The sequence below is a fragment of the Macrosteles quadrilineatus genome, unplaced genomic scaffold (genome assembly GCF_028750875.1).
Source record: "Macrosteles quadrilineatus isolate MER2022 unplaced genomic scaffold, UCM_ALF_1.0 Scaffold_2__2_contigs__length_208266976, whole genome shotgun sequence".
NCBI classification, from domain to species: Eukaryota; Metazoa; Arthropoda; class Insecta; order Hemiptera; family Cicadellidae; genus Macrosteles; species Macrosteles quadrilineatus.
The window spans coordinates 33204547-33229276 of record NW_026542595.1 but is presented as its reverse complement, the minus strand read 5'-3'; the positions used below and the strand labels follow the sequence as shown (position 1 = coordinate 33229276).

The following is a 24730-nucleotide window of genomic DNA, read 5'->3' as shown; positions in this document are numbered from 1 at the left end:
CCATGTCATTATGTGGTGTGGCTCATATCTTAAATAGAATATAATTCGCTCTCGACCCTTAGTCATTTTGTTATTCAGTTAAATGTAGACCTAGCTGGAAGTTAAATGTAAAAGAGTATTCTGTATAATGTTGTATTAACAGAAGTTCAGAAAAACTAAGGATTTTCAAAAGAGTTTGATTCCGTCACCGTTAATTCCTCTCCATAGCAGCCTCACTTTAACCTTATTCATATTGTACTTTGTTCTCCACATTCCAAAGGAAAAAAGCTTACAGTTTATAGCGTTTTATAGCAATTTATAGTCAATAGCTTTTTGATGGTTCAAAACTGGGTCCAGCTGTTCCTGATCACCGGGCTTTAAATAAATGATCCTGGTTAACGAAATGACGATCTTAGTCAGTAACAATGATACACAGATCAACTCCATTTTACAGAGTTTTCATTCTAAAACCTGTGCAACGGTACATCCTTCAGGAAACATACAGGACACATCAAGGCATTGTTCGTATGAAATCACTAGCCCGACGGTACTGTTACTGGAAATTGATTGACAAGGACATTGAAGCTGTTGCAAAATCTTGCAGAGCATGTGCAGACGTACAAAACAACCAAATGGACGCTCCCGCTCACCTATGGGAACCTCCGAAGAACAACTGGGAGCGTATACACGTTGATTATGCTGGTCCCTTCCTTGGACATCATTTCTTGATTGTGGTAGACAGTTTATCAAAATGGCCTGAGGTGGCCATATGCAGGTCGGCACCAGTAGGTTGAATATGTAGTAACATTTTCAACAATTGTGCATCTCAGGGAAATCTTCAGCCGGAATGGACTTCCAGTAACAATAGAAGTGACAATCAATTTTCACCTCTGATTCTTTTCAAGCATCATTGATCCGAAATGGCATACAACACAAGATGATTGCACCTGGTCATCCAGCTACCAACGGCCAGACTGAACGTTTCGTATACATTCAATGGTTTTATACATTCAAGAACAAATTGAAAACAATAATTTGTTGATTTAAAAATTATTTACAAATTGTTCGCTTGTTAAATCTATCCAAATAACTTAAGGTTTAACAAGTACCTAGGTTTGCTGCCTACAGGGAGGGTTATAAAGTGTGTTTTTAGTAAAATATTAATAGCTCAGTATAAAATAAATAGATTTAAGATTTAATGGGTTTGATCCAAATATAGGGTATCTATAAACAAGTAAACTAAAACAATTTACGGATTCTCCATAAGAATAACATGGGATTTTTTAATTAACAATTTTCTCCGTAGCCAATAATTATACAGAAACACTTCAAAATAGGCCTACTACTATTTGTTTTTCCCAGACGGGTCTCAAACCTGGTATCTTCGGCTCATGAGCCTCTTACTGTACCTCTGAGCTATCTGTGGTTGTTGAAATAGTTTTCAAGTGGTAAAAGAGTAGTCAAAAGTTGCAATGGTTGCAATACCTAAAATATTTTTTATACCACATAACCGCACTGATACTGTTAATCTGTTTAGGTATCAAGTAGTTAAATTGTTTTTCTGGGAGTTCGAGAGGATACTGGTATTTGAAAATAGATTATTTAATTGCCATTAGATTAGTTATTTTGTCATCATTGATTTATCTATCTATCTATCGATCTATATAGCTATCGATATCTATTTACTTATTTAATACGCAAGCAGGTTTTTTGTGACAATTACTCCTCCGAAACTACTGAACTGATTGACATGTTTTTGGTGTCATTGGAAAGAGCGTAACGTGAAGTTGTGCAGGAAACTTTCTGTTTAGGGAAATAGTTAGAGAGTGAGGCCCTGGGGCCCTTTAAAGTTTCGTATTTCTCCATAAGATTAACATGGGAAACAAAAATTGTTATTAAAATACAGCTGTTGCCAGAAATTAAAAGTGAGAAGAATAACATATGTTGATTGTAAACAGTCAATAAGTTTGCTAATTTAATTTAACAGTTTGCTACAAACATTTACTGACTTGGTTGAAATAAAATATTTACTATTTGAATTTGGAATGACATAAATATTACAATGGAAAAAAGCGAGAGGGCCTGGATAATTTGATATACTAAAATGAAAACTGAATTAACACTGTGCTACATTTCTTAGTAATCATTGAAAGAGCAGATCGATTTGCAAACTATGGAAACACAGTAAAGTCATAGAACACCACCAAGGAGACAGTGCCTTGGAAACGCTAGAAATAATGTTTTTTTTTTTTAGAATTTATAATCGTTATTATGGACAACATAATGCGGCTATTAGTTAGGCTATTTGTAGAAAACATAAAAACAATATCAGCTTTGGAAATGATAAAATATTTACAAGAAATGTTGATTTATATCGATCTTTTATGTAAATCTTCAGTATTTCTATAATCTTTGAGTCGAATCTTAAAGTCATCAGAAATCATGAATGTTATTCATTTTAAAATAATGCCTGTAATACTTAGTAATTGCTCGAATTCGAGCAACAGGTTCACTAGCTTTAATTTAATACGCAAGCAGGTTTTTTGTGACAATTAATTACTCCTCCGAAACAACTGAACCGATTGACATGTTTTTGGTGTCTTTGGAAAGAGCGTAACGTGAAGTTGTGCAGGAAACTTTCTTTTTGGGGAAATAATTAGAGGATTAGGCCCTGGGGCCCTTTAAATTTTCGTATTTCTCCATAAGATTAACATGGGAAACAAAAATTGTTATGAAACTCCAGCTGTTGTGAGAAATTAAAAGTGAGAAGAAGAATATTATGTTAATTGTAAACAGTCAATAAGTTTGCTAATTTAACAGTTAGTTTGCTTCAAACATTTACTTACTTGGTTGAAATGAAATATTTACTATTTGAATTTGGGTTGGCGTTAATATTACAATAGGAAAAAAACTAGAGATCCTAGATAAATTGATATACCACACTAAAAAGAAAACTGAATTAACACTGTGCTGCATTTCTTAGTAATCATTGAAAGAGCCGATTTGCAAATTATGGAAACATAGGGAAGTCATAGAACACCACCAAGGAGAAGAAATAGAAATGGTGTTTCTTTTAAATTTTTAATCGTTATAATGGACAACCTAATGCGGCTCTGAGTGAGGCTATTTGTAGAAAACCCTAAAAAACAAGATCAGCTTATGAAAAATGATAAGATATTTACAAGAAATGTTGATTATATCGATCTGTTATGTACATCATGAGTATTCCATAATCTTTGAGTCAAATCTTTTAAAGCCATCAAAAATTATTACTGATTTTTGTTTTAAAATAACGCCTGTAACACTTATCAAGTGGTCGAATTCGAGCAACAGGGACACCAGTACTTATTTAATACCTAAGGGAGTATGTTTTATCTATGTTAATACGCAAGCAGGTTTTTTGTGACAATTACTCCTCCGAAACTACTCAAACCGATCGATATGTTTTTGGTGTCATTGGAAAGAGCGTAACGTGAAGTTGTGCAGGAAACTTTCTTTTTAGGGAAATAATTAGAGAGTGAGGCCCTGGGGCCCTTTAAAGTTTCGTACCTGTATTTCTCCATAAGATTATCATGGGAAACAAAAATTGTTATGAAACGCCAGCTGTTGTTAGAAATTAAAAGTGAGAAAAAAAACATATGTAATTGTACACAGTCAATAAGTTAGCTAATTTAACAGGTTTTCTACAAACATTTACTGACTTGGTTGAAATGAAATATTTACAACTATTTGAATTTGGGTTGGAGTAAATATTACCATAGATAAAACATAATCCCTTAGTAGATTTCTCATCCTTATGGAACAGCTGAAGACAATTTTATTGTTAGTTCTAAAGGCATTCAATAAATAAACAAAGCACGTCATACTCGTCATAGAACGATATCAGTTACCATTTATCGTTACAAATTATTACTAAACAACACGTAAGAGAATTTTATCCACTAAAAATTGCATCTCATATACGTACTATGCGACAATGAACGGCAGTGATCACTGATCATTAGCAAAAGGCATAAAACCACAGCGTGGGATGATCTATTGTTGTGACTGATCGCTTACGAGTGGTGCGAGGCGCAGGGCTGTTGCAAGGTCGGTTACCTCCCGCTATCTCCGCGTCCCGCTATCTCCGTGTACCGCTATCTCCGAATTTCAGAGTGACCCCTATAATCCTCGGTTACTTCCTGCGTTAAGACTTTCCGTTCAAACCTAACCTTACTTAACTTAACTTAACTTAACCTAACCTAACCTAACCTAACCTGACCTGACCTAACCTAACCCAAGGGTTAAATTTTCATCAAATCTTCCATCCACGGGGCTTCGTAGCCGTGTATGCAATGACAGCTAACAACGCAGTCAGTGACTGGATTATAAGGGTCACTCAAGAATTCGGAGATATCGGGACGAATATGTGTTATTTGCCACCAGTGTCATTTGCCACCACTCTAGGATTTGTGTCATTTGCCACCACTTTATACCTGGCTGGGTGAGTCATCAGCCCCAACCCTAGTCCGTCGGTCATCACCCCTCTAGGCACCGGCCGATGGACCAAGGAATACCTATAATTCACACTATCACCCTCTCTTGCAACATTTTTATGGTAAAAATTCCAACACTCTCTCTGATGTAGTAACACTTCGGCCCAGTAACATTTCGGCCAAACTCAAATTTCTTAGAAAAACAGTATCACTTCGTCCCACTCGCTTTTACAGATGATTAAATAAGCTAATGGAGTAACATTTCGGCCCGACGAAAAATTGACAAGGGTTGAGGAACGCAGTTCAGGTAGTAAGAGGTACATGACCTGTATACTTTGCAACCACCCTCTGGTGGAATGTCGCCCAACCGTCACCCCTTGCATCCTCTGACCTCACATGTCGGAGAATCGGTGGAATCTTACCTAACCTAACCTAACCTAACCTAACCTAACCTGTCAAATATTTTGTTGGGACGAAGTGTTACTAGTGGGCAGGTAGAGAGTTGGACCGTAGGCCACATCTGAGGGTTTCGGGCCGAAATGTTACTGGGCCGAAGTGTTACTTGGGCCGAAGTGTTACGACACGCTCTCTCTAGGAGTAGGGGAATACATAACGGAAACGCTCATTCCTATCTGTGGTTTTGTAGTGTTACGACATAGTTAGTGCTGTTCTCTTCAAGTTTTACAAAGTGTTAGTCTAATTTATTTATTAATTCGCTAAAAACGTTCATAATTATTTGCAAATCTACATGAATTAAGCTTTCCAATGACCCACTAATTAATAAATCGGTCCATTAAAACTCTAGGTTTAGTTATACAAAGATTTTTAAAGTTGAATTATACATAAGTAGATGCATATTGCACAAGAATGACATCACGGTTAAATGAATCTTTAATACAAACTTAATCTAAAGCGGCTAAATAAAAATGTAAACTAATAACGTACTAAATAAACCACATTCAATCAATAAATTAATTTATACCATAGACGCACTTGGTTAACATAAATGTTTTAGTTGCTTATTTTTAAGAAGTTATCAGGCAGAATTTTACACAACATAATACCGACATATGAAGGATTCTTTCCAAAGAACTTCAAGATAACTTATGATAACAAAACACAGTTTTTAGGTCTGTTGTTTATCCCATAACTGTTACATGAACCTAACGTCTCAAAGGAATAATCTATATAAATAAAATTAGAGTTTTGTCTGTACATTGCTCAGAGTTATATATTTTTAGGTTATTTTTACGTCTTATACATTAAATAAGCAGAAACGAGTCTTATCTCAATTTCTGTCTGTCTGTCTGTCTGTCTGTCTTTCCCTTTGTCTGTAACACTCAAGATGGCATTTTACGCTATCTTCTCCTGGAAAACGAGAGTACCTATCAAGATCCAGTCATTTTAATGTATTCACTGGATTGGCGAGATTGTCTTTAGCCATTAAAATATGGCCTCACTACTTTGTAAATAATATTACGAACGTTCAAAAATGTAGTTTTGTGCGATTTATGTCAAGTTTTCGTCCAATTTTTATTGCATAATCATCTATGAAATAACGAACAGAGTAGAGGGAAGGACGGTTATTATCACATGACGTCATAATTAATGTAATTAGGTAAGAATATAGTGATAGGGAGTATCGTAGTCAGGGCTGGGCATGTACTCTGGTGATGTGTGTGATCACAGATGTTGTAGACGGTATTGTTATTAGGTCAAGGTCGTTTGAATCTGTTTTTAAAAAATATTCTGCACTAATAGATAAATAGTGCAGAATATTTTTTATTTTTTCATTTATTTTTATTACAATCATAAATAGTATTAATAATGTACAGTAGTTATATCTAAGTTAAATCTAAGAAGTGTTGGAATCGTTCTTCGTCGTAGAGCTGCTGCTTCCGTATAATATGTTGAATGCTGATGAATGGTCGGTATCAAATTTTCTTCGATTGGGGCATGGTGGTTTGTAAGCTCCGTAGTCTGGAAGCAGAGTGCTGTTAGCTGTTGTTGTTATTGTAATTGCATACCCACTTGCAATTAGAACTCTCAACTCTTCAGCAAAAACCTCAATGTCATGGTAGGTTGAAAGGTAAACATCGTCGTACTGGACAAACTTAACTTTGAGAGACATGATTGTTGTGTTGAGCTGAAGTTGCCTCTAGCAAGTCCTCAGAACGATTGAAAGCATGTAACTACCTTCATGTATTTATAGGTAAACTCACTCCCCCCCCCCCTAGCTACCCCCCACCACTAATCTTTTCGAAGGGGGCCTCGTATTACACCATAAATATTTTCATCACAGAAATAATAGGGGTTCTGCAATAAACACAATCGTCAACACTTAGAGCGCACATAATGCAGCTGCAAAAATGCTTGCAAGGTAAAAACACAATTTCCCTTTCTGCTGACAAACATACTATGCACTCCGAGCCTTGTTTTTGCACCGGTTCGTTTGTTCCCAAGCCTTTGGTTGAGCATCTCTTTTTAACTATCGCATTTTTATTTATTTGCTTGGAATGTTTGTCCACAAAGTCTTGTCCCTTGTTAACAATCACAAAGGGACATCTTGGAAACCATCGCGCATGTTCTTGCCATGGATCATCTTCTTCTTGCCAATCCTTTAATCCCCCTCCACAGTAGTAACATATAGTTTCATCATTTTTCCCCGTGTAAAAAAATCCAGCTTCGGATAATTCCCATTTGGAATTGTTTACGACAGAGTTAAGTAGACTTTTTTCAAAAGAATTCAACCTAGTTTGAAAGTGGGTATAGTTTGGAAAGGCAATCTTAATCTTCAAAATGGTTGCAGACATGTTAAGGTACTAGATGGCTTGCTACGATCCAAATGATTAAAGCCCAACTGTTAGCAACGTTTTATACGCAAATAAGAAGAGGGGTGGGGGTTAGCTCGTATGTAATCGTTTGTATAATTTTGTTTCTGATTTAGGCCAAGGTCATCCATATTAGTTTTTAAAAAATATCATGTTAGTATTTTAAACAAAATACTAACATCATACTTTATAACTTTTTATTTATATGCAATCATATGTACAATATTCTAACAACAGTGCAGAGACAGTTCTGTAGAGTTGTTTCCACTAACTCCATGAGACACCAAATAGAGTGAGCCAGGTTCTATGCTGCGTAGATCCTCATTCTGTAACATGTTGACAAACCGTTTTGGAAGAAACATTTGGAACTTTGGTTCATCTCCTGGAGTAAAAGGTGCATCGCTTAAGGAGACTAAAATAGAATCCCCAATAGATGTTTCCATTTTCTTCATTGTATGCACAATATAATGTTTTTGTTCTTTAAGTTCCGAACACTTTTTAGTAATTAAAACACTTGACTTTGAATGAGTGTTGAACTGATCAACAAGGTTCTGGAGTTGAGATGCCATCTTTATCGACCAAGCTGTAGGTGTTTTCCTGTCCTAGGTTAGAACAATACTGATGTGTTGTCTGCACACTTTCCTCATATTTATACCCATCGATTCCCCCACTACCACAGCTCTCCTTTTGGTTTAGGAATGATGCTAAACGGTATGCATTTTTTAAAGCACAATGACCTTGACGATGACATTTGTTTTTGCCTGCAAGACAAATACTGTCATAACACACATTAAAATGTGAGTCAATCGGTACATCAATCACGTTGCCAATGGTATATTTTTGAATCCAGTTTCGTTTTTCCAAACCTTTAGTGTATATACGGTTGAATTCTGCACAATAGTGGTACATTACATCATCGATGGTGTTGTAATCTAAAAAACCTTCGTTCCATGCAATGAGATGAAAATTCCTAGTAAGCCACTTATTAGTTAACTTGGCTTTAGTATTAAGTTTTTTAAAAGGATGTGGTGGTTTAAACATAAAGGGATAGACAACGTATGTTAATAAATCTAAAATTACTAACTCCTTAACAACATATTCATTTGTATTTCCACGAAAAGCTTGGAACTCAATTACACATGGTTTCTCTTCTATTGTTTTAACTTTGTCTGCGAACCATACCCTCTGCTCCATGGTAAGAATGTTAAGTAACTGATTTCCACACCACGGTAGGTTTTATATCTATACCAGGCCGTACAGTTAAGGCGCGTTGATGTATATTTAACGTGGGCATCATCCCCAGTAGGCCTACCCCACGAGGTTAAATTAGTTTTTTTAAAATTTCAAACCATTACACACTTAGATGGGCTGTGTTTCTTCAATAGTTTCTTTTACTTCATTTGTTGTGGTCTTATTAATCTCGTAGTCTTTTATACTCCGCCACATTTCAACCTCATAGGGGATTCGATTAAAAATTGATGTATCGATCGGTCCGTGTAGAATCTGGGAGTCGGGGTATTGATCCATAGCATCCACTAAATATTCCTTTATTACAGAGCTTGAAAATGTTAGTTGTTTCATGTATCTAGTTACAGGTGAAGCGGCACAACTCAAAACATAAAATTCTTCCCTTGTTAGTTGAATCTTAATATCGTGTTTTGATAGGTCTCTGAAACGTATTTGCTGTCCTCCACGATACTTATAAATATCTATTTCTATGTCACAATCCAATAACCGAATAGCCGTTTTTTTACCAAACATGTTTTTAGCTAAATAACATTCGATTAAGTGCAAATGTTTTATGAATGAGTCCCATGCATGCTCTGAAAACAACAACATTTTTGATCCATGGTTTAAAATTGCGTTAGGTGTGTATGACAGGTCCTTCACTAATCCGATTGCAATGCCTTTAGTCATACATCTTGAAATGGGGTAAAATATACGGAGGAAAATATCCATCAACATATTAAGAGGAAGGTCGTCTTCGGGGGTTTTCTTCCTCTTTAGAACTGAGTTAGATGCAAAGACATTGTTTTCACAATTGTTCAAATCATTGTTATCTTGAGTATGGAATTTTAGAAACTCTGATAATTCATCTTCACAAAGCTTAACTTTTGCGTCATATTCTTCTCCTCCAACCACCACCTCTTCTTCCACTTTGGTACTGCTTTTATCTTTGTCCGTTACAGAATTCATGTCCACCGTATTATATGTTGCTTCAACCACTGACAAATATATACTGAATCCTTGTTTAAGTGCCTGCTATTTATACCTTGTCTTGCTGTGGTTTATAAAACCATCTTTACTATACCGGTTAAAGGAGTGTATGTCACAATTTTGTCATGAAGAATCAAACAGTACGCACTTGTATTAGAAGGTATGTTGGATTCAAACTCCATTTCTAATTTTATATCCACACTAGAAGATTTGACGGATTCATTTTGTTTTGAACAATCAATAACCACGATTGGAGCTTTTGAAATAAATTCAGTTGGCGATAGTAAAGGTGTGTTTGCCTTGCCATAATATGAAGATTGAAATCTAGCATACATATCGTATAAAATACTATACCGCTTCTTTCCAAAAGAAACATTTAAATTGTCGTATGGGAAGAATTGAGAGTTAAGGTACAGTTTACAGTTTTTAAGTTTACAATGATCGAATAATGTTGCATCAGCAGTTATGTTACTCCTTCTGTCTGTTTGCAGCCCAACTATCACATATCTAGGTTTTTCTAAATGATTAGAAGTCTTTACAGTCCATGTATGTCTTTCTGTCTCAGGTAGAATAGGGTATTCATGCAATTCCCAGCTTCTGAATGGTAGAACGATGTCACGATCAGCTTTCAACTGCCTTAAAAGTGTAATCCTGTGTTCATCTGCCAGTTTCAGGTGTGGGACTCTCCAGACTATCTTATTCAAGTATAATTTCCATTCCAAAGCTTCTTCGGTCGTTGATTGAGGAGCTATAATAAGGTCTTTGTCATTTGAAGATCGTAACAGGACCAATTCTTGTTTTACGTTAATCAATATCTTATTGTAATCCTCAGCAAAACCTAGTAACAGCTTTAACGGCACAGAAAAATCAAAATTACCATCTGCATTAGGTTTTATGGAATCTGAACTGGGATTAACCCATCCAGCAACCTCTAGTAAATTTCTTGTGTTTGGTGATAATGAGCATAGTCCTTTAAGTGTACTAGATATTCCTACTCTTTTTGTAGAGTCTATGGTAACTCCTGAAATTTCATACCTTATTTCATCAAAGAGAAAAGCCATTGGGTTACTAACGAAAGGGATTGTTGTTCCTATAGTTCCATCCTTTTTTGTTACTGTTCCTTCGATGTATAAACAACTCTCAGAAGGAAGGGTGTAGACATCTTGCTGTTGGATTGGGATTCTAATTTCATCGTTATTGTTTAATTTCGATGAAGCGTAAGGGTTGTGGGTGTGATACTCCTTTTCCCATAGAGTCTCGTCGAAAGTTGGACCGTGCGTTATATCCAGTATATCCATTATTGTTTACATGCAGACCAATATCCTGTAGAAATTTTATGTTTTCAACTGTTAACTCTTCTGATGCAGGTGGCCTACTAACTCTTAAATCACCAGTGCTCTTCTTTTTAAAGGATAGTCCCATTATTCATAAACTGGGTTAACATAAGAAAATGAACAGAAGTTTATCTTACCCTCTAGAGTTTAAGGGGTCCTGGTTTCATCTAAAATATAAATGAAGATGTTTGATATAATATAACTACTATTCATTCTGTAAAGTATCTGATTTTTTATACTTATTATCAGGATATGTCAAGAATTTCCCTAATTTGATATCGAGGGTTCAGAATGATATTTCGATATATTTTTAAGTTGTTGACCATCATATTCAGGTTTGATCATGCGTTCTTCTTCATTCCAAACAAACTTTGATCCCATATATGTTATAAGCCGATCTTTTACCCGATATACATGTGTGGGAAATTTGTAATCTCCACCACGATAAGATGCAAATCCACTTATACTACTATCTTTAGCTATTATTACAGGAGTTAATGGATTATTTATAACCAAGTCGAATTCCTTATCACCACATTTAAAGATGTCTTTTTCCTGATCGTATGTCAATGTTTGGCTAACAGTGCTTACATCATCTTTGTTGATTCCTTGAGCAACATTAGTGATTCTCCTATTTTTAGCATCAAAGCAACATCCTTCAGGAGGAGAAATTGTCTTTTTTACTTCTTTTACCGCTTCCTCAAGACCATCATTAGAAGATTTCAAGTTTTGTGTTAATGTGGAAAATTGATCGCTTAATTCTTTCAATTTGTCCAACTTTTCATCTATTTTAAGAAGTTTTTCTTCCACACTTTTAAAATCTAGTTTATTAACATAGTAACGGTTTAAATAACCTTTTGTTACCGGTTGATGTGCTGTTTCATAATCAGATGCAACCCTAAATCTTTTTGTATCTTCTTCATCGTCATCATCTTCCAGCTCTACTTGTCTCTCACGTTTTTGTGTATACAAAGAGTGGCCAAATTTATCAATTATGTGGTGCCTTATCATTTCAGGTGTTCAACTTTCAACGTGTACAAACATAATAATGATTTTCCAAAAGAAATTTACTTATATATTAAAACACAATTGAAAAACAGTTTTTTCGCACTACTTATTTTTCTTTAAGTGTAAACAAACTGTAATTCTTTCATTTCTGAAATCTACCAGTCTATTGTCTTGGTCCATGATTTTTAGTGTAATGTTGCTGATTGTCCGGGTAGTGATTGGTAAGTAAATTACAGGATTAGGTATCTCTACCAGTTTATAACCAGGTGGTACAGAGGGAAAGAATTGGAAAATCATATGACCTTGTTTGTTGTTAATGAATGATCCGGTGGCTATATTACAATCTATTCTTACTGTGTTTACTTTAAAAATGTCTACAACGTTTTCTGAGTAATAACTGATTCCAGGTTCAGCTTTAATACTACCAAATCCTAATAGTTTTCCAATGGAATTAGGCTTAGAAAAATCTACTTCCACAGTACACTTTAACATAGATTTTAAAGTATTGTTGTTGGTTCCTAGTTGGATATAGTATTTCTTTTCCTTTGTTGTTATTTTTTGGAATTTTTCTTGTATATAGTCTCTTATGTCCTGCACCTCATATGCACCTTTTGGAATAGTTATTACTTTATCTTTATCGAAATGAAACAGGTTGTTTGTTTCATCAACGTTTGGTATTGAGTTGTACGATTCAAAACTGAGAAGACCGATTTCATACTCATCAAGAGAACTCAACTCAATAGGCGGGAAATAATCGATAGAGAGCACAGAGCTCCTACCTGATAGTGTTAGGGTCTGAGACATAACTGAATGCTATAGGTTAATTACCACTTATTTATAGACAACTAATGCTTTTCTTTAAAAATTCTAAACACAAATGGCCACATATTGATGTATCTTCTGGTTGTTGTCCTTCATAGTTATAGTATACAATTTTTGAAGATTTGAAATATTCAAGAAGTTCCTTCGGAGGTGGTAAGTTCCCAAAACTGTCAAAGTAGTAAACTATTTCACCAAGTTTTTTGTAACAAACCCAATGAGTGCCAGGACCTCTAGCATTATCAAGATTCACTATACCAGTCTCGTTATATTTTACTACAGATGGTAGTTCATCCTTCATAAAAACGCCTCTGAAGAAAGGTATGCGTAAACAGCTAGCGTATCGTAAAAGCTCAATATTGCTTAAGGATTTATCCGGAATTATCAACTTATTCTTCTTGTTTAATAAACACGGTATGGCCTTAGATATAACCCTCCTCCGTTCTTTATCATAGACCAAATTGTAGGTTTGTTCTTTTTTTTTCTATGAGAAGTTCTGTTTCGTTTCCTTCTTATATTTCCTCCACGTTTCTTAACATTACTATGTCTTCCTTTTCTCCTTTTTCCTCCACCAAAAGCTGTTTTTCCTTTCATTGCTGCCGCTACTGCTAACGCTGCTGCTTTCTCTCCAATACTACTATCACTTGCTTTTACACGTTGCCAAGCTTTCTCAGCAAGTATTTTGTCTGCTACTGATCGGTCTTTTAAATTACCAAATTTTGAATATGCTATATCGTGATCTTTACAAGCTTGATCGAGCTTATTTATTCCCGGATCTCCTCTAGCAAGGCGTTTTTTTAATTTTGTTCCAGGACCACAGTACTGATAACCACCAATTAAATGCAATTCCACAGGCAGTAAATCAATAGCTTTGTTGACTAATGCTCCAACTGGTTTAGTTAGTATAGAAAGTGCCGTCGATGTTATTCCCCTTCCTCTCTTGAAGGTCTCTCGATTGCGAATGGCACGGTTGTGGTTTAACATTTGTTTTATAGTAAAATCACAAATGAAGAGTGCACTCTATAAATATGTATCAACGAATGATTAATAAATGGTTTTTCTTTTAATTTATATGATTTGTTTAATAAACACTGGTAATTAAACTGGTCTATGTAAGCTTTGTACACAAACAATACAGTGTATTAGCACAACAATTACTTCTTTGTAATTTTAATAAATAAATAGCAGTTATTAGTATTACTCAATTATCCCTCGATTGCGCAGTTCATCTACTAAAGCTACCCATTCGTTTTCTAACCCTGAATGACCAGCTTCAATAGCTTCACGTATCAATTTCATTCTATCAATTAATTTGTTTGCATTGTTGTAATATATTACGTTAGTGTTGGAGCAGTCTTTAAATAGTCCTTCGCCAGAATAAGTTGAAATGTCATCTTTCCTTTTTCTCTTATGAATTGTATCAATGTCGATTGATGACATTGCCCTTCTTTTAACTCTTTTGACTTGTGACGGGAATAGTTCTGAAATGATAGTTGTGTATTTAACAGATTGGTTTCTATGTATTGGTAAATTAGAGTTGTAACCTTTTCTATGAAGGTTTGTTTTAGCACAAATGTTTTTAAATAAAACTAAATCTTTTTTATTATATTTACCAGGCTTGTTTTTAAAGATAAGTTCGAATAAACCAGGTGTCCCCTTATACTTTTTGTTTCCTACATGTATAACATCATTTTCATCAATGTCTAGCTTACTATTTCCAATCATTAGTCCTTTTTCTTCAAGTCTAGCACCATACACATGGTATTTTCTGTTAGCATTTGTAGAATGTAACATTTTTAATAAATACTTCCTTCCAAGCACAGATTTAGAAGTTATATCTTCTCCCAATTTACTTATTTCAGATGGATGAATATCTGCATTCTTAATACTTTCATATTCTTCAGGAATTTCTAAAGTTTGATCCCCTTCTCTAGAATCTTTATCCGATTCATCACTCTCCTCAGCATCCTCAAATTCTTCTAAATCCTCGTAGTCGTTATAAGTCGTTACTGGTTCTAAACCACCATCTTGTACTTCTGATTTCGATACAGGTAGTAACATTTCACTATCTTTAGTTTGAATTGATTTAGAAAATGTGTGTGACAAGTCTTTTATGGGTTCAATGATAGGTTTAAATGTTGTTTCTAAATACCTATCTCTTTCACTTATTCCCATTCTTAGAGCCCTGTTTTTTCTTCTAATGGAATCACTTAGTGTTTTTATTTCCTTTATAAGCTTTTCTTGGCTACCCATGTTCTCAAGATGAAATTCAATCTACTAATAGATAAGGTTTATAACTGTTAGTGTATTATAACGAACCTATCAAACCCTATTCGATATCGCCCGTTTTTTATAGTTTGATCCTTATCAATTACAACAAATCCATATTTTTCACCCCAAGCCTTACAACATATTGTTTTTAACATTTCAAATGGCATATCAACACCTACATGATCATTATATATGTGTTTTAAATTCATCTCATCTTGTTTAAAAATTATAATTACATTTGCATTATCCCTTATTAATTGTTTTGGAATTTTGCTATATGTTTGACCAATGTATATACAGTCTATACTGTTGTGTCTCCCCATGGAAAAATAGTTTCGTATCGTGTCATGATTTTCACACGACACGTCATCAAATATGAATACAGAATGAGGTTTAGCTTCACCAGGTTGTAGTATTTCACTGCTTGCATCAAATTTGAATAAAGATACCTCTTTTACGTCTGAAATTATTTTATCTAATAGTTGATATTTAGGTTGAGCCAATGATTTTGAAAATATATAAACATTATTAAACCGCAAACCATGTGGGTTTGTTAACAAGTTAAATACAACATTAGTTTTTCCACAATTGGATGGTCCACTTACAATAGCCCTAACACTATCGGGTAATAGTTTACCATGTCTTCCTTCTTTGAGTTTTACATTATCTACAGTTAAATTGTCTATATTCTCAATTTCAAAAGAATATCCATTGTGTATAATCTCCATGACATCACTCTGTGATAGTTGTTTCATAAATGACGTATTCTATATAATATTTTCTTTAGACACCCAAGTGTCTTCACTTTTATCAAAACCTAGCCAGCGAACCAAAACCTTATCTTTTTTACGCTTTAAAACTTTTTCAACAAGGTAAATATCTCCTGTAGAAGATTTTAACATCTCATGACCATAAAAACCTCCATGTAAAATTTGACCTTTATTGTCCTTCAAAATATATGTTTCTGGATATGTCGGTTGCACTCTATAAACAGTGAAAACTTCGTTAGTCCAGTTCGGTAGATATTTCTTACTAAATATCCCCTTATATTTACTTATACGAACTTTATCACCTTCAACAAATTTATGTGGTAAAATCTTTTCAACCTTTGGGCGTGTATTTCTTTTAATGTTGTTCAAGACTTGTTCTGAATTATTTTCATTTACCTCACTTGGGGTCATACCTATGGTTCTATGAAACCTATTGTTGTAGTTGTTCAACAAACCTCCAAGTATATTAATCCATACATAAGAACCTCTATTTGAAAATTCCTTAAACAAATCTCCTTTTATTGTTCTATTAAATCGTTCGATAATTGCAGCCTTTTTTTCAGATTTTGTTGAATAGTGATTTATATTATATTTTTTCATTAGCACTGAAAAGTCCTTATTGAAATATTCTTTTCCATCGTCAGTTTGCAAATGTTTGATAATATTATTATCCCTCCGGATAACTGTCTCCATAGCCTTGGTCACACTTTTTCCGGTTTTATCCTTCAAAGGCATGGCATCAGCAACTTTTGTGAAGCAGTTTATCACTGTCAGTATATATTTAAATCCCTTATTAAATTTACTGTAAGGTATCATTTCAATTAGATCCGCTTGGTATAAGTCATTAATTCCTTTTAGTATTGTATTCCTCCTTGGAAAGTTTTTCCTTGCAGGTTTGTGAATTTCAGAAACAATTTGCCATTTAGAAACCATAATTAATTTTAACATCCGTTGTACAGGTCAGTCGTAATAATGGACATCTCTGATAATTATCAATTGGTTATATAGGTCAAGGTCATTTGAAATATGTGTAAAAAAGAGGGGGGCAGTGTATAATGCCCCCCTCCTTTTTACGGGGAGGATATTGGGATAATCTAGGACAGGAAAAGTTTGGATGTATTAGGTTAATTTGTTACAATTGAATAGTGTCCAAAAGGAAGTGTATCAATACCATTTTCGAGTATATATCTTTTGTTATCATTGGATGTTAATGCAGTCTTCTCTTGCACAATTGTATATAGTCTATGGTTAAAGCTTCTGATTGTTTTGAAACTTGCAACATGAACTTGGTTTTCAAATAAACACTTTTTAAAATGTTCAAATTTGAGTTTCTTCTTCAAATATAAACTTTTGATTCCTTTTGCCTTTTTTATTACACCAATATCACTGTCAGTACTTCCAGTGTATAATTTTAATGAGTATAGCTTCGACATCAGTGCTACTACTTCTTCCAAAGGGATTCCATTTGTTTCGTCTTTGAACTTTCCTAACACCTTTTTGTGTTTACCATTGTCATAGTTATGATGATCCCTCGGGTAGTCAGAAAAGTCGAAATCGTCTTTATACATAAATGTTCGTAAATCTTCATACATATCATGAGTTTTGATCCAATAAAGGAATGCGTCGGTATCCATATATATAATTCCAATATTGTCTCTTCCGTAAAATGAAACCATCTTGTTATAATGAAAGTCGTACATGTGTGTTTTTGAAATGTCAAGTATACACATACCAACATACATAGGTCTATCCATTTTAATAGTAGTTTTGTCCATTGACACACAAACAAGATTTTCATTTATGATAATAGATGATTTAAAATTTGGTTGCCTTACAAGTTTTTCTACCTTTTTGGGATCCGATACTAACTTAACATTTTTATGTTTTCTTTTATTTTCTAAGGTCTTTCCAAATATCGCATTATTCATCAGCTTAAAAAAGTCCTTTTGGAAAGCTGATGATGCTGCAGCTCTTCTTTTTGTGTTTGAGTCAATATATGTTTTTAACCAACATGATTGATTAAACTGTAAAACACGGTGAACTTTTTTTAATTTTAGACCGAGTTCAATGGCTTGTTGGACAACCCAAAAATGGGCAACATAGCGTTTCTTGTCGTTAAGCGTCATCATCAGCTTAGGGTGTTTTCCCTCTGGTGGTATTTCGGATTTAGCTAATAGAGGTAAATCATAGTGATGATCATGAAGTGTGGATGGGTATTCAAAATCACACTCCATTATAAATCCGGTGTCGCCATTTTTTGGGATAGTTGTCACATCACCTAATAATATTGGATCAATCCATTGAAAATTACCATATGGAAGTGGGTTTGACATTGCCCACCCATATAAGTTATTAGCGTCAAAATACCCTAGATAAACTGATGGGTCCTCCTTCTTGAAGCCTGGAATGTGTTTATTATTTGCTTTTACATGTCGTGTAACACTCTGGGTAAGCCCTCCACGGATACTAGATTCAATCATGAGAACCATATCAATGTCTGTTAACAGCTGTAATGTACATTTTGTTTCTTTTAACATAGCTTGCCAAGCTAATCCAGGTGAGGTGTAAGAATGTAGTGGGTCTAATCCATAGGCCGCTATACAGGTGTTACGGAATTCCTCCATTATATCGCAAAGAAGTGTTACATCTAACTTCACATAAAAGTCACTATACTCGCCTAAGGTGTTCATTTTTAACTCGTTCCATACCTGGCAAGCATGTTGATAGTCTTCAGGGTCAATATTAGAATCATTTAACTGACTGTAAAATGCCTCAATGGGTGGCAGTGACGTCTCGTTGAATCTTTCAGGATTATCAATATAATCATAAGGGTACACTCCTTTACGAAGAACCAAATCCATTTTATCAGATGCAACAATCTTTTGAGTTTCAATAAAGTGTTCTCTTTGCAAATTAGCTGTCAATTTCTCTAAACTAGAAGCCATGAATCTAAAAGAGTCAACAAACCTTAATTTTATTTTACCCACTTTTTTCGAAAAACTTATAAATTTCTCCGTGCTTGTAGCTAAAACATCAATCGCCCCTTTGTCCCTACCTAATTCAGGAATTATGAAATGTGAGTCATATCCACTTAAATTGTGGAACACTACAGGGATAAACTTTGGTAATTTAAAATTAATGTTACACCTGTTGCAAGCAGGGCCTTTGTAAAAACCAGTCAGGTGATCATGATCACGCACACGCCTGTTGTCTTCTGTAAAACTACAGTCACAAAGGTAACATCTATCCGCACTTTCATGGAATGTCAATTCATCATGTTGAAGATTGTTCATCGGAACTACATAACTATACAGTTTTTCTACCTTATTAGCTATATCATACAGGTTATCTACAAATGTCTTAGCAGCATTTTCACCTCGATATACAAGTGGTTGGGTTGTTAACCCATACCGACGTAGATGATCTTCTTCCAAAGTTGATTTAAGCATTAAACAAAAGCTGTTTGGTTCATGAAATTGAAATTTTTTAATTTTACTTTGATCACACTCATCTATAACTAAAGGAACTAATGATGACTCAAAGTCTGCATATATAACAATTGGTATTCGATATTGTTGAGCGGTTTTGTTGAATTTAATAAAAGCTCTATTAGGGGGAGGTAATTTAACCCTTACTTCATCCTTACTATTGCAGAGACGTTGGTGGTCAAGTAACCATTCCTTACCACCCATCTGAAATGGTTTGGCAACATAGCAAAAACAACGTTTGCAAATAGTGAGTCTCATCTTCCTTTTGGATAGTTGTCTTGATAAAAGTGCATTAAAGTTTTTGATGTATACATAATGTGAGATTTTACCATTTGTGAGGAGTAAAAGATCAGTATGGTCTTTACGCTCATGAGATGTAACCTGAATGGGAAAAACATTATTAGACTCATCCAATCCATAGACATTAACTGATGAATTAAGATTCTGTTTTTCAAATCTCTTGATATCTTTTAAAGACACTGGGTAAGACAAACCTGAGAAATTATATTTATGAGCCACTTCACTATAATACCGGCTAGGTCTATAGGCATTCCTATCTTCAACAAACTTTGCTAAAAGTGCATATTTAAAACATTCATTGTCCTCATTTTGAACATTTATACAAGTTCTTGTATCAGCAATTTTTTTAGGCAGTGGAATGAAACTACTACCTCTATCACCATATCCATGTTTATGTACACGTATATCTAAACTGTCTACACTTAGCAAAGACCACCCAGATCCTCTTCCTTCATGTTCAGATATTTTAACAACAATTTCTTGTAAGCAACTGTCGACTTCAGCCTCTATATCACTGGTTACCATGATCGATTTATTTCGTGTTATAAACCCCCGCGGGGAAACCTCATTTTGCACATTTGTAAATCTAGTGTCCAAGAGCAAGCCGAATTTGATAAAATTAAGTCTGGTTAGTTCCTTTTCTAGTGTTTCTATGATAAGGGGTTTAGCTTTTAAAATAAAATCTGACAATTCATAATTGTTATTAGAAATTTTGAAATGGTTTACTATTGCTTTAGGAAATGCTTGAGCTAATATTTCTACTGACAATTGTTGGTTTGGTGGTGCATACTGTATAACTGTTGATCTATTCTGTTGCAAGAAGGGGTCTTCAACGAAATCTTCATATTCCATCGGTGCTGAAGATTCATTAGGTCTATGTAAGAGTTCATGATGAATATTTAAGAGCAATTCATCCTCAAAAGACTCCCAACAATTTTCACATTGATACATTTTTGCAGGTTTAAGACACTACTTAGAAAACTATCTACATTACACACTGCATGGTTGTATTCACAGTAATGATATGGGTGGGGCTCAGGACTCATATATATAGCACAGTGTATAACCCCCACTCCATTTTTATTCAATGAAGGGGCGTGTTAAACCCCCCACCAATGGCTTAAGTATTTTATAAATAACACCTGAAATAGGGGTTTAGCATACACATTCACAATGCCTCCTACAGACCACACATACCTTACTGGAGTAGAGCCCAGAATCTTACCGACTGATTTTGATGAAGCAGGGAATGTGGAAGAAAACAATACAGAAAGTGACGAGGACTTGCAAGAGATGCTAGAAGAACAAGTGGACGAAGAGTTTATTAATGAACAAATTCAACCCACTGAAGACACACCAATTAAAGAATTTCATTCGGACTATTGTGAAACACCAACGATTCCAGTTCAAGCAGATGAAGTTGAAAATGGTGAAAACAAACTTTGTCGAATATTACAGTTTTGTGGTAATGTTCGTAGAAGATTATCATTTAGTTCAGAGAGTGAATCATAAAACATGTAGCTATTTTATTGTTTTTTAAAAATTCTTCAGTTTGACCTTGACCTAATTGTTTGGGCACAGTATTACGCTTTAACAATATTCTATGACTGTATTGGTCTTAATTATGAGTACCTAAAATGATTTGGAATATTAACAATAGATAAGGTTTTCATAAGAAAAACTAAACATAAAATTCAAGCACATTTTATTTTTGTCTAAATAGAAAAAACAAATAATGACAAAATATAAAATATATTGTAAACAGTTTTTGTATTGAACTAATATGAAGTAAATTTTGTTTTGCTAAATAAATGCTATTTTGATTTAATTTGAAAGTCCAGGAATAATTTAAAGTTTAAGTATAAAGATAAGAGTTCAAAAACAATAGAATATATATATATGGAGGAATTAGCCTGAGAAAGTTACTACAAATAAGTATATATATGTATATATTTTACCTTGAATTGTTAAGTTATACAGCATGGCATTGAAGAAATATAATCTTTATTGTACAATATGAACGATTAAAATGTTAAATATAACTTGGTCTAAATATATTATACACAAAACTTTAGGAACACATTATAAGGTTATGACAAATGTGTTCCTAAACCTTTACGATAAAATAGGTTGAAAAGCTCAAGGTCACTCTTTGAATGCAAAAATTGGGAACGCATTTGTTATGATACAACAAATGCGTTCCCAATTTTTGCATACTAAAGGAAAATAAAGAAAATAATAAAAACACGTTAAAACTAAAAACCAATTTACAATGTTACTGTAACCAATCCCGAAGACCGATCACGAATTAAGTAGTATCGGTGTGGTGTATTCGGGATGGTCATGCCTCTTGGTAATTTAAGGCGGAACCTGTCATTTCCTTCTTTTAAAATGACTTCACCACTAGGTGTCATCATTAGAATTTCTAACTTTTTGTTTTTGGGCAACCTATTAATTCTGGTTTTTTTGGCAATAATTTGTGGTGGACGACAGGGTCGAGCAAAGCCTGACGTCCGTGGTTGGCTGGGTAAGATCTTGTTTATCACAACAACACGGGAGGTGCTCGGTGCCGGATCAGATAAGCAAGATTTTTCCTGAGCCTGATTTTGTACAATAATTGATGGTCTTGATCTTTCAAATGATGGAGGATTTTCTGTGACAGGATTATTATTAACAATTTTAGGTTGGGCGGGTACCATCCTGCTTTTCCCCTTAGTGTGGAGGCTACACACATTGGTATCGGAAAAGCAGGATTTTTCACAGCGCTCACCTTTTTTCACCCCTTTTTGGAAAACATAAGTACATTGAGACTTGATCTTAAATGCTGCTCGTCTTTTTGCCATAAGTTTTTGCATTTTTTCAGAAGGGGTTTTTTGTGAGGGAAGGGATTCTTTTGAGGACTCGGGTTTTGCAAATAGTTTTCTTACAACAGCAGGTGCAGCAGGGAGGGATTTGGGTGGAGGTAATGGAATGGTTATTTCAGGAGAATCTATGTTGGTAATCTGGTTTGAGGATGGATTTAAATTAGGAAGAGTTAGGTTAGGTGTTTGAGGTTTTGGAGATGACTTATCTTTGTTAGGAGATGACTTGTTTTTGAGAGGAGACGGCTTATCTTTGGGAGGAGATGGCTTTTCAGGAGATTTGATAGGGGATAGTAAGGAGACAATCAAGGGAGAAAGTAGCATTGATAGGGGGGACATATTTCTTTGTTTTCGGGGGGATGACGTAGAAGACGAGGACGAGGATGATGAAGACAAGGAGTCAAAAGACGAGGATGAAGAAGAAGAAGACGATGGCGATGATGGAGGCCTAGGTTTCAAAGTGTTGGCAGCAGAAGAAGAAGGTCCAGGCTCTTGAATATTCTTGACGATAGAAGTTGACGATCCAGGCTCTGGAGAAATCTTGGAGACAGGCAGAGGCTTTGAAGTGTTGGCAGCAGCAGAAGGTCCAGAAGAAGTGTTGGCAGCAGCAGAAGAAGGTCCAGGCTCCTGAATCGTCTTGGAGACAGTACATTCTTTCCTTATTTCCCCATTCAATGCCTGGAGAAGTTTGGACCTTTTCACTCCAGCCACCGGCTTCATCGGCTTAGTGGTCTTTCTAAAGCAGGGGTCCATGGCTCTTCTGCAGGCAGGCAACAGAATGATGTTATTAACCAAAATGCTCTCACATATATACCCACTCCAAGTGGTGGGGGATATAGGTATAGGACAGAGTGGGGGAAGTTAGGAGTGTTGTAAAAGGGTGGGAAATAATTATATCTAATAGGAAGAGTTTGGCTATGGAATGATAAACTATTTTCAAAGATAAAGTTTCAACTAACCAATCATAAAAGTAGGTCAAGGTCATCCTCTATTAAAAAAAAACCGAAAGCCATGCAAGAAAAATAGTAGTGCAAAGATTCAAACTACCAACACCAAAACACAACTACTGGTGCATAGTATCTACAAGACTATCTACAAGTAAGACTACAACAGTACATGCATGAAGAACCTGAAAATGATTAGACATATAGACAAGATTTGAATAGGGTATGGAGATCTAAGTACAATTGGTTTTCATGCCATTTTGCACTTTAAGGAAACACATAAGGTTTTCTTGCCTCTATGTGTTAAGGAAGGATAGAGTTTAACCTGAAAATGATTAGACATATAGACAAGATTTGAATAGGGTATGGAGATCTAAGTACAATTGGTTTTCATGCCATTTTGCACTTTAAGGAAACATCAGGTTTTCTTGCCTCTATGTGTGTTAAGGAAGGATAGAGTTTAACCTGAAAATGATTAGACATATAGACAAGATTTGAATAGGGTATGGAGATCTAAGTACAATTGGTTTTCATGCCATTTTGCACTTTAAGGAAACACATAAGGTTTTCTTGCCTCTATGTGTGTTAAGGAAGGATAGAGTTTAACCTGAAAATGATTAAACATATATACAAGATTTGAATAGGGTATGGAGATCTAAGTACAATTGGTTTTCATGCCATTTTGCACTTTAAGGAAACATCAGGTTTTCTTGCCTCTATGTGTGTTAAGGAAGGATAGAGTTTAACCTGAAAATGATTAGACATATACATTGGAGGTCAACCTGCAAACAAAATAAACAACAAGTTAGTTAACCAGAAAACAAAACAAGTGAATATAGTAATGCAACAACAAGTTAGTTAACCTGAAAGGAAAAAACAAGTAAACATAGCAATTCAACAAAAGATTAGTTATTATTAACCTGAAAAAGAAATGAGCTGATATATGAATGCGGGCCCAACATTGCATAAGTTAGCTCACCGTTCATCACTTGATGTGCAGCTTGCTTGTGCACATGATGTGTACCTGGCAAGAGCACGTGATGAACAGTGAAGTTTGAAAGAACTCCAACTAGTTTTATGCGCTCTGGTGGGGGGCCGGGCTATATGGGGGTGTGGTCTACTCAGCCAATCACAGGACAGGTGGTGTAGTGGGGAGGGCTCACTGGGGGCGTGGTCTACTCAGCCAATCAACGGACAAGTGGTGTAGTGGAAGTCTCGCAATAATGAAGCAAAGGGGGGGGGGTGTAACTAACACGTGCAGCTACTAATCATATTTGTATCAATCCAAAACAATATACATGCTTAAAACTGAAGTAAAGTCCATTAAAAGGTATAAGTTGTTCGCTTAAGAATGGTATATAATCAGAGAAACAATTTTCTTCAGGCCTCAAGAACAAGATATTAAATCAATTAAATTACTAACCAAGCTAATT

General features: G+C 35.0%; 1 protein-coding gene across 1 annotated transcript; it reads right to left on the bottom strand.

The window, feature by feature from the left end:
• Nucleotides 1–21759: 21759 nt before the first annotated feature.
• On the bottom strand, nucleotides 21760–23106 carry LOC128984051 (uncharacterized). Its single transcript, XM_054403335.1, has one exon. The coding sequence runs from the start codon at nucleotides 23104–23106 to the stop codon at nucleotides 21760–21762; it is 1347 nt and encodes a 448-aa protein (XP_054259310.1).
• Between the last annotated feature and the right edge of the window lie 1624 nt (nucleotides 23107–24730).

What these genes read in the sequence shown, in the direction of transcription:
- LOC128984051 (XM_054403335.1), bottom strand. Translation starts at nt 23,106, where the DNA reads ATGGACCCCTGCTTTAGAAAGACCACTAAGCCGATGAAGCCGGTGGCT.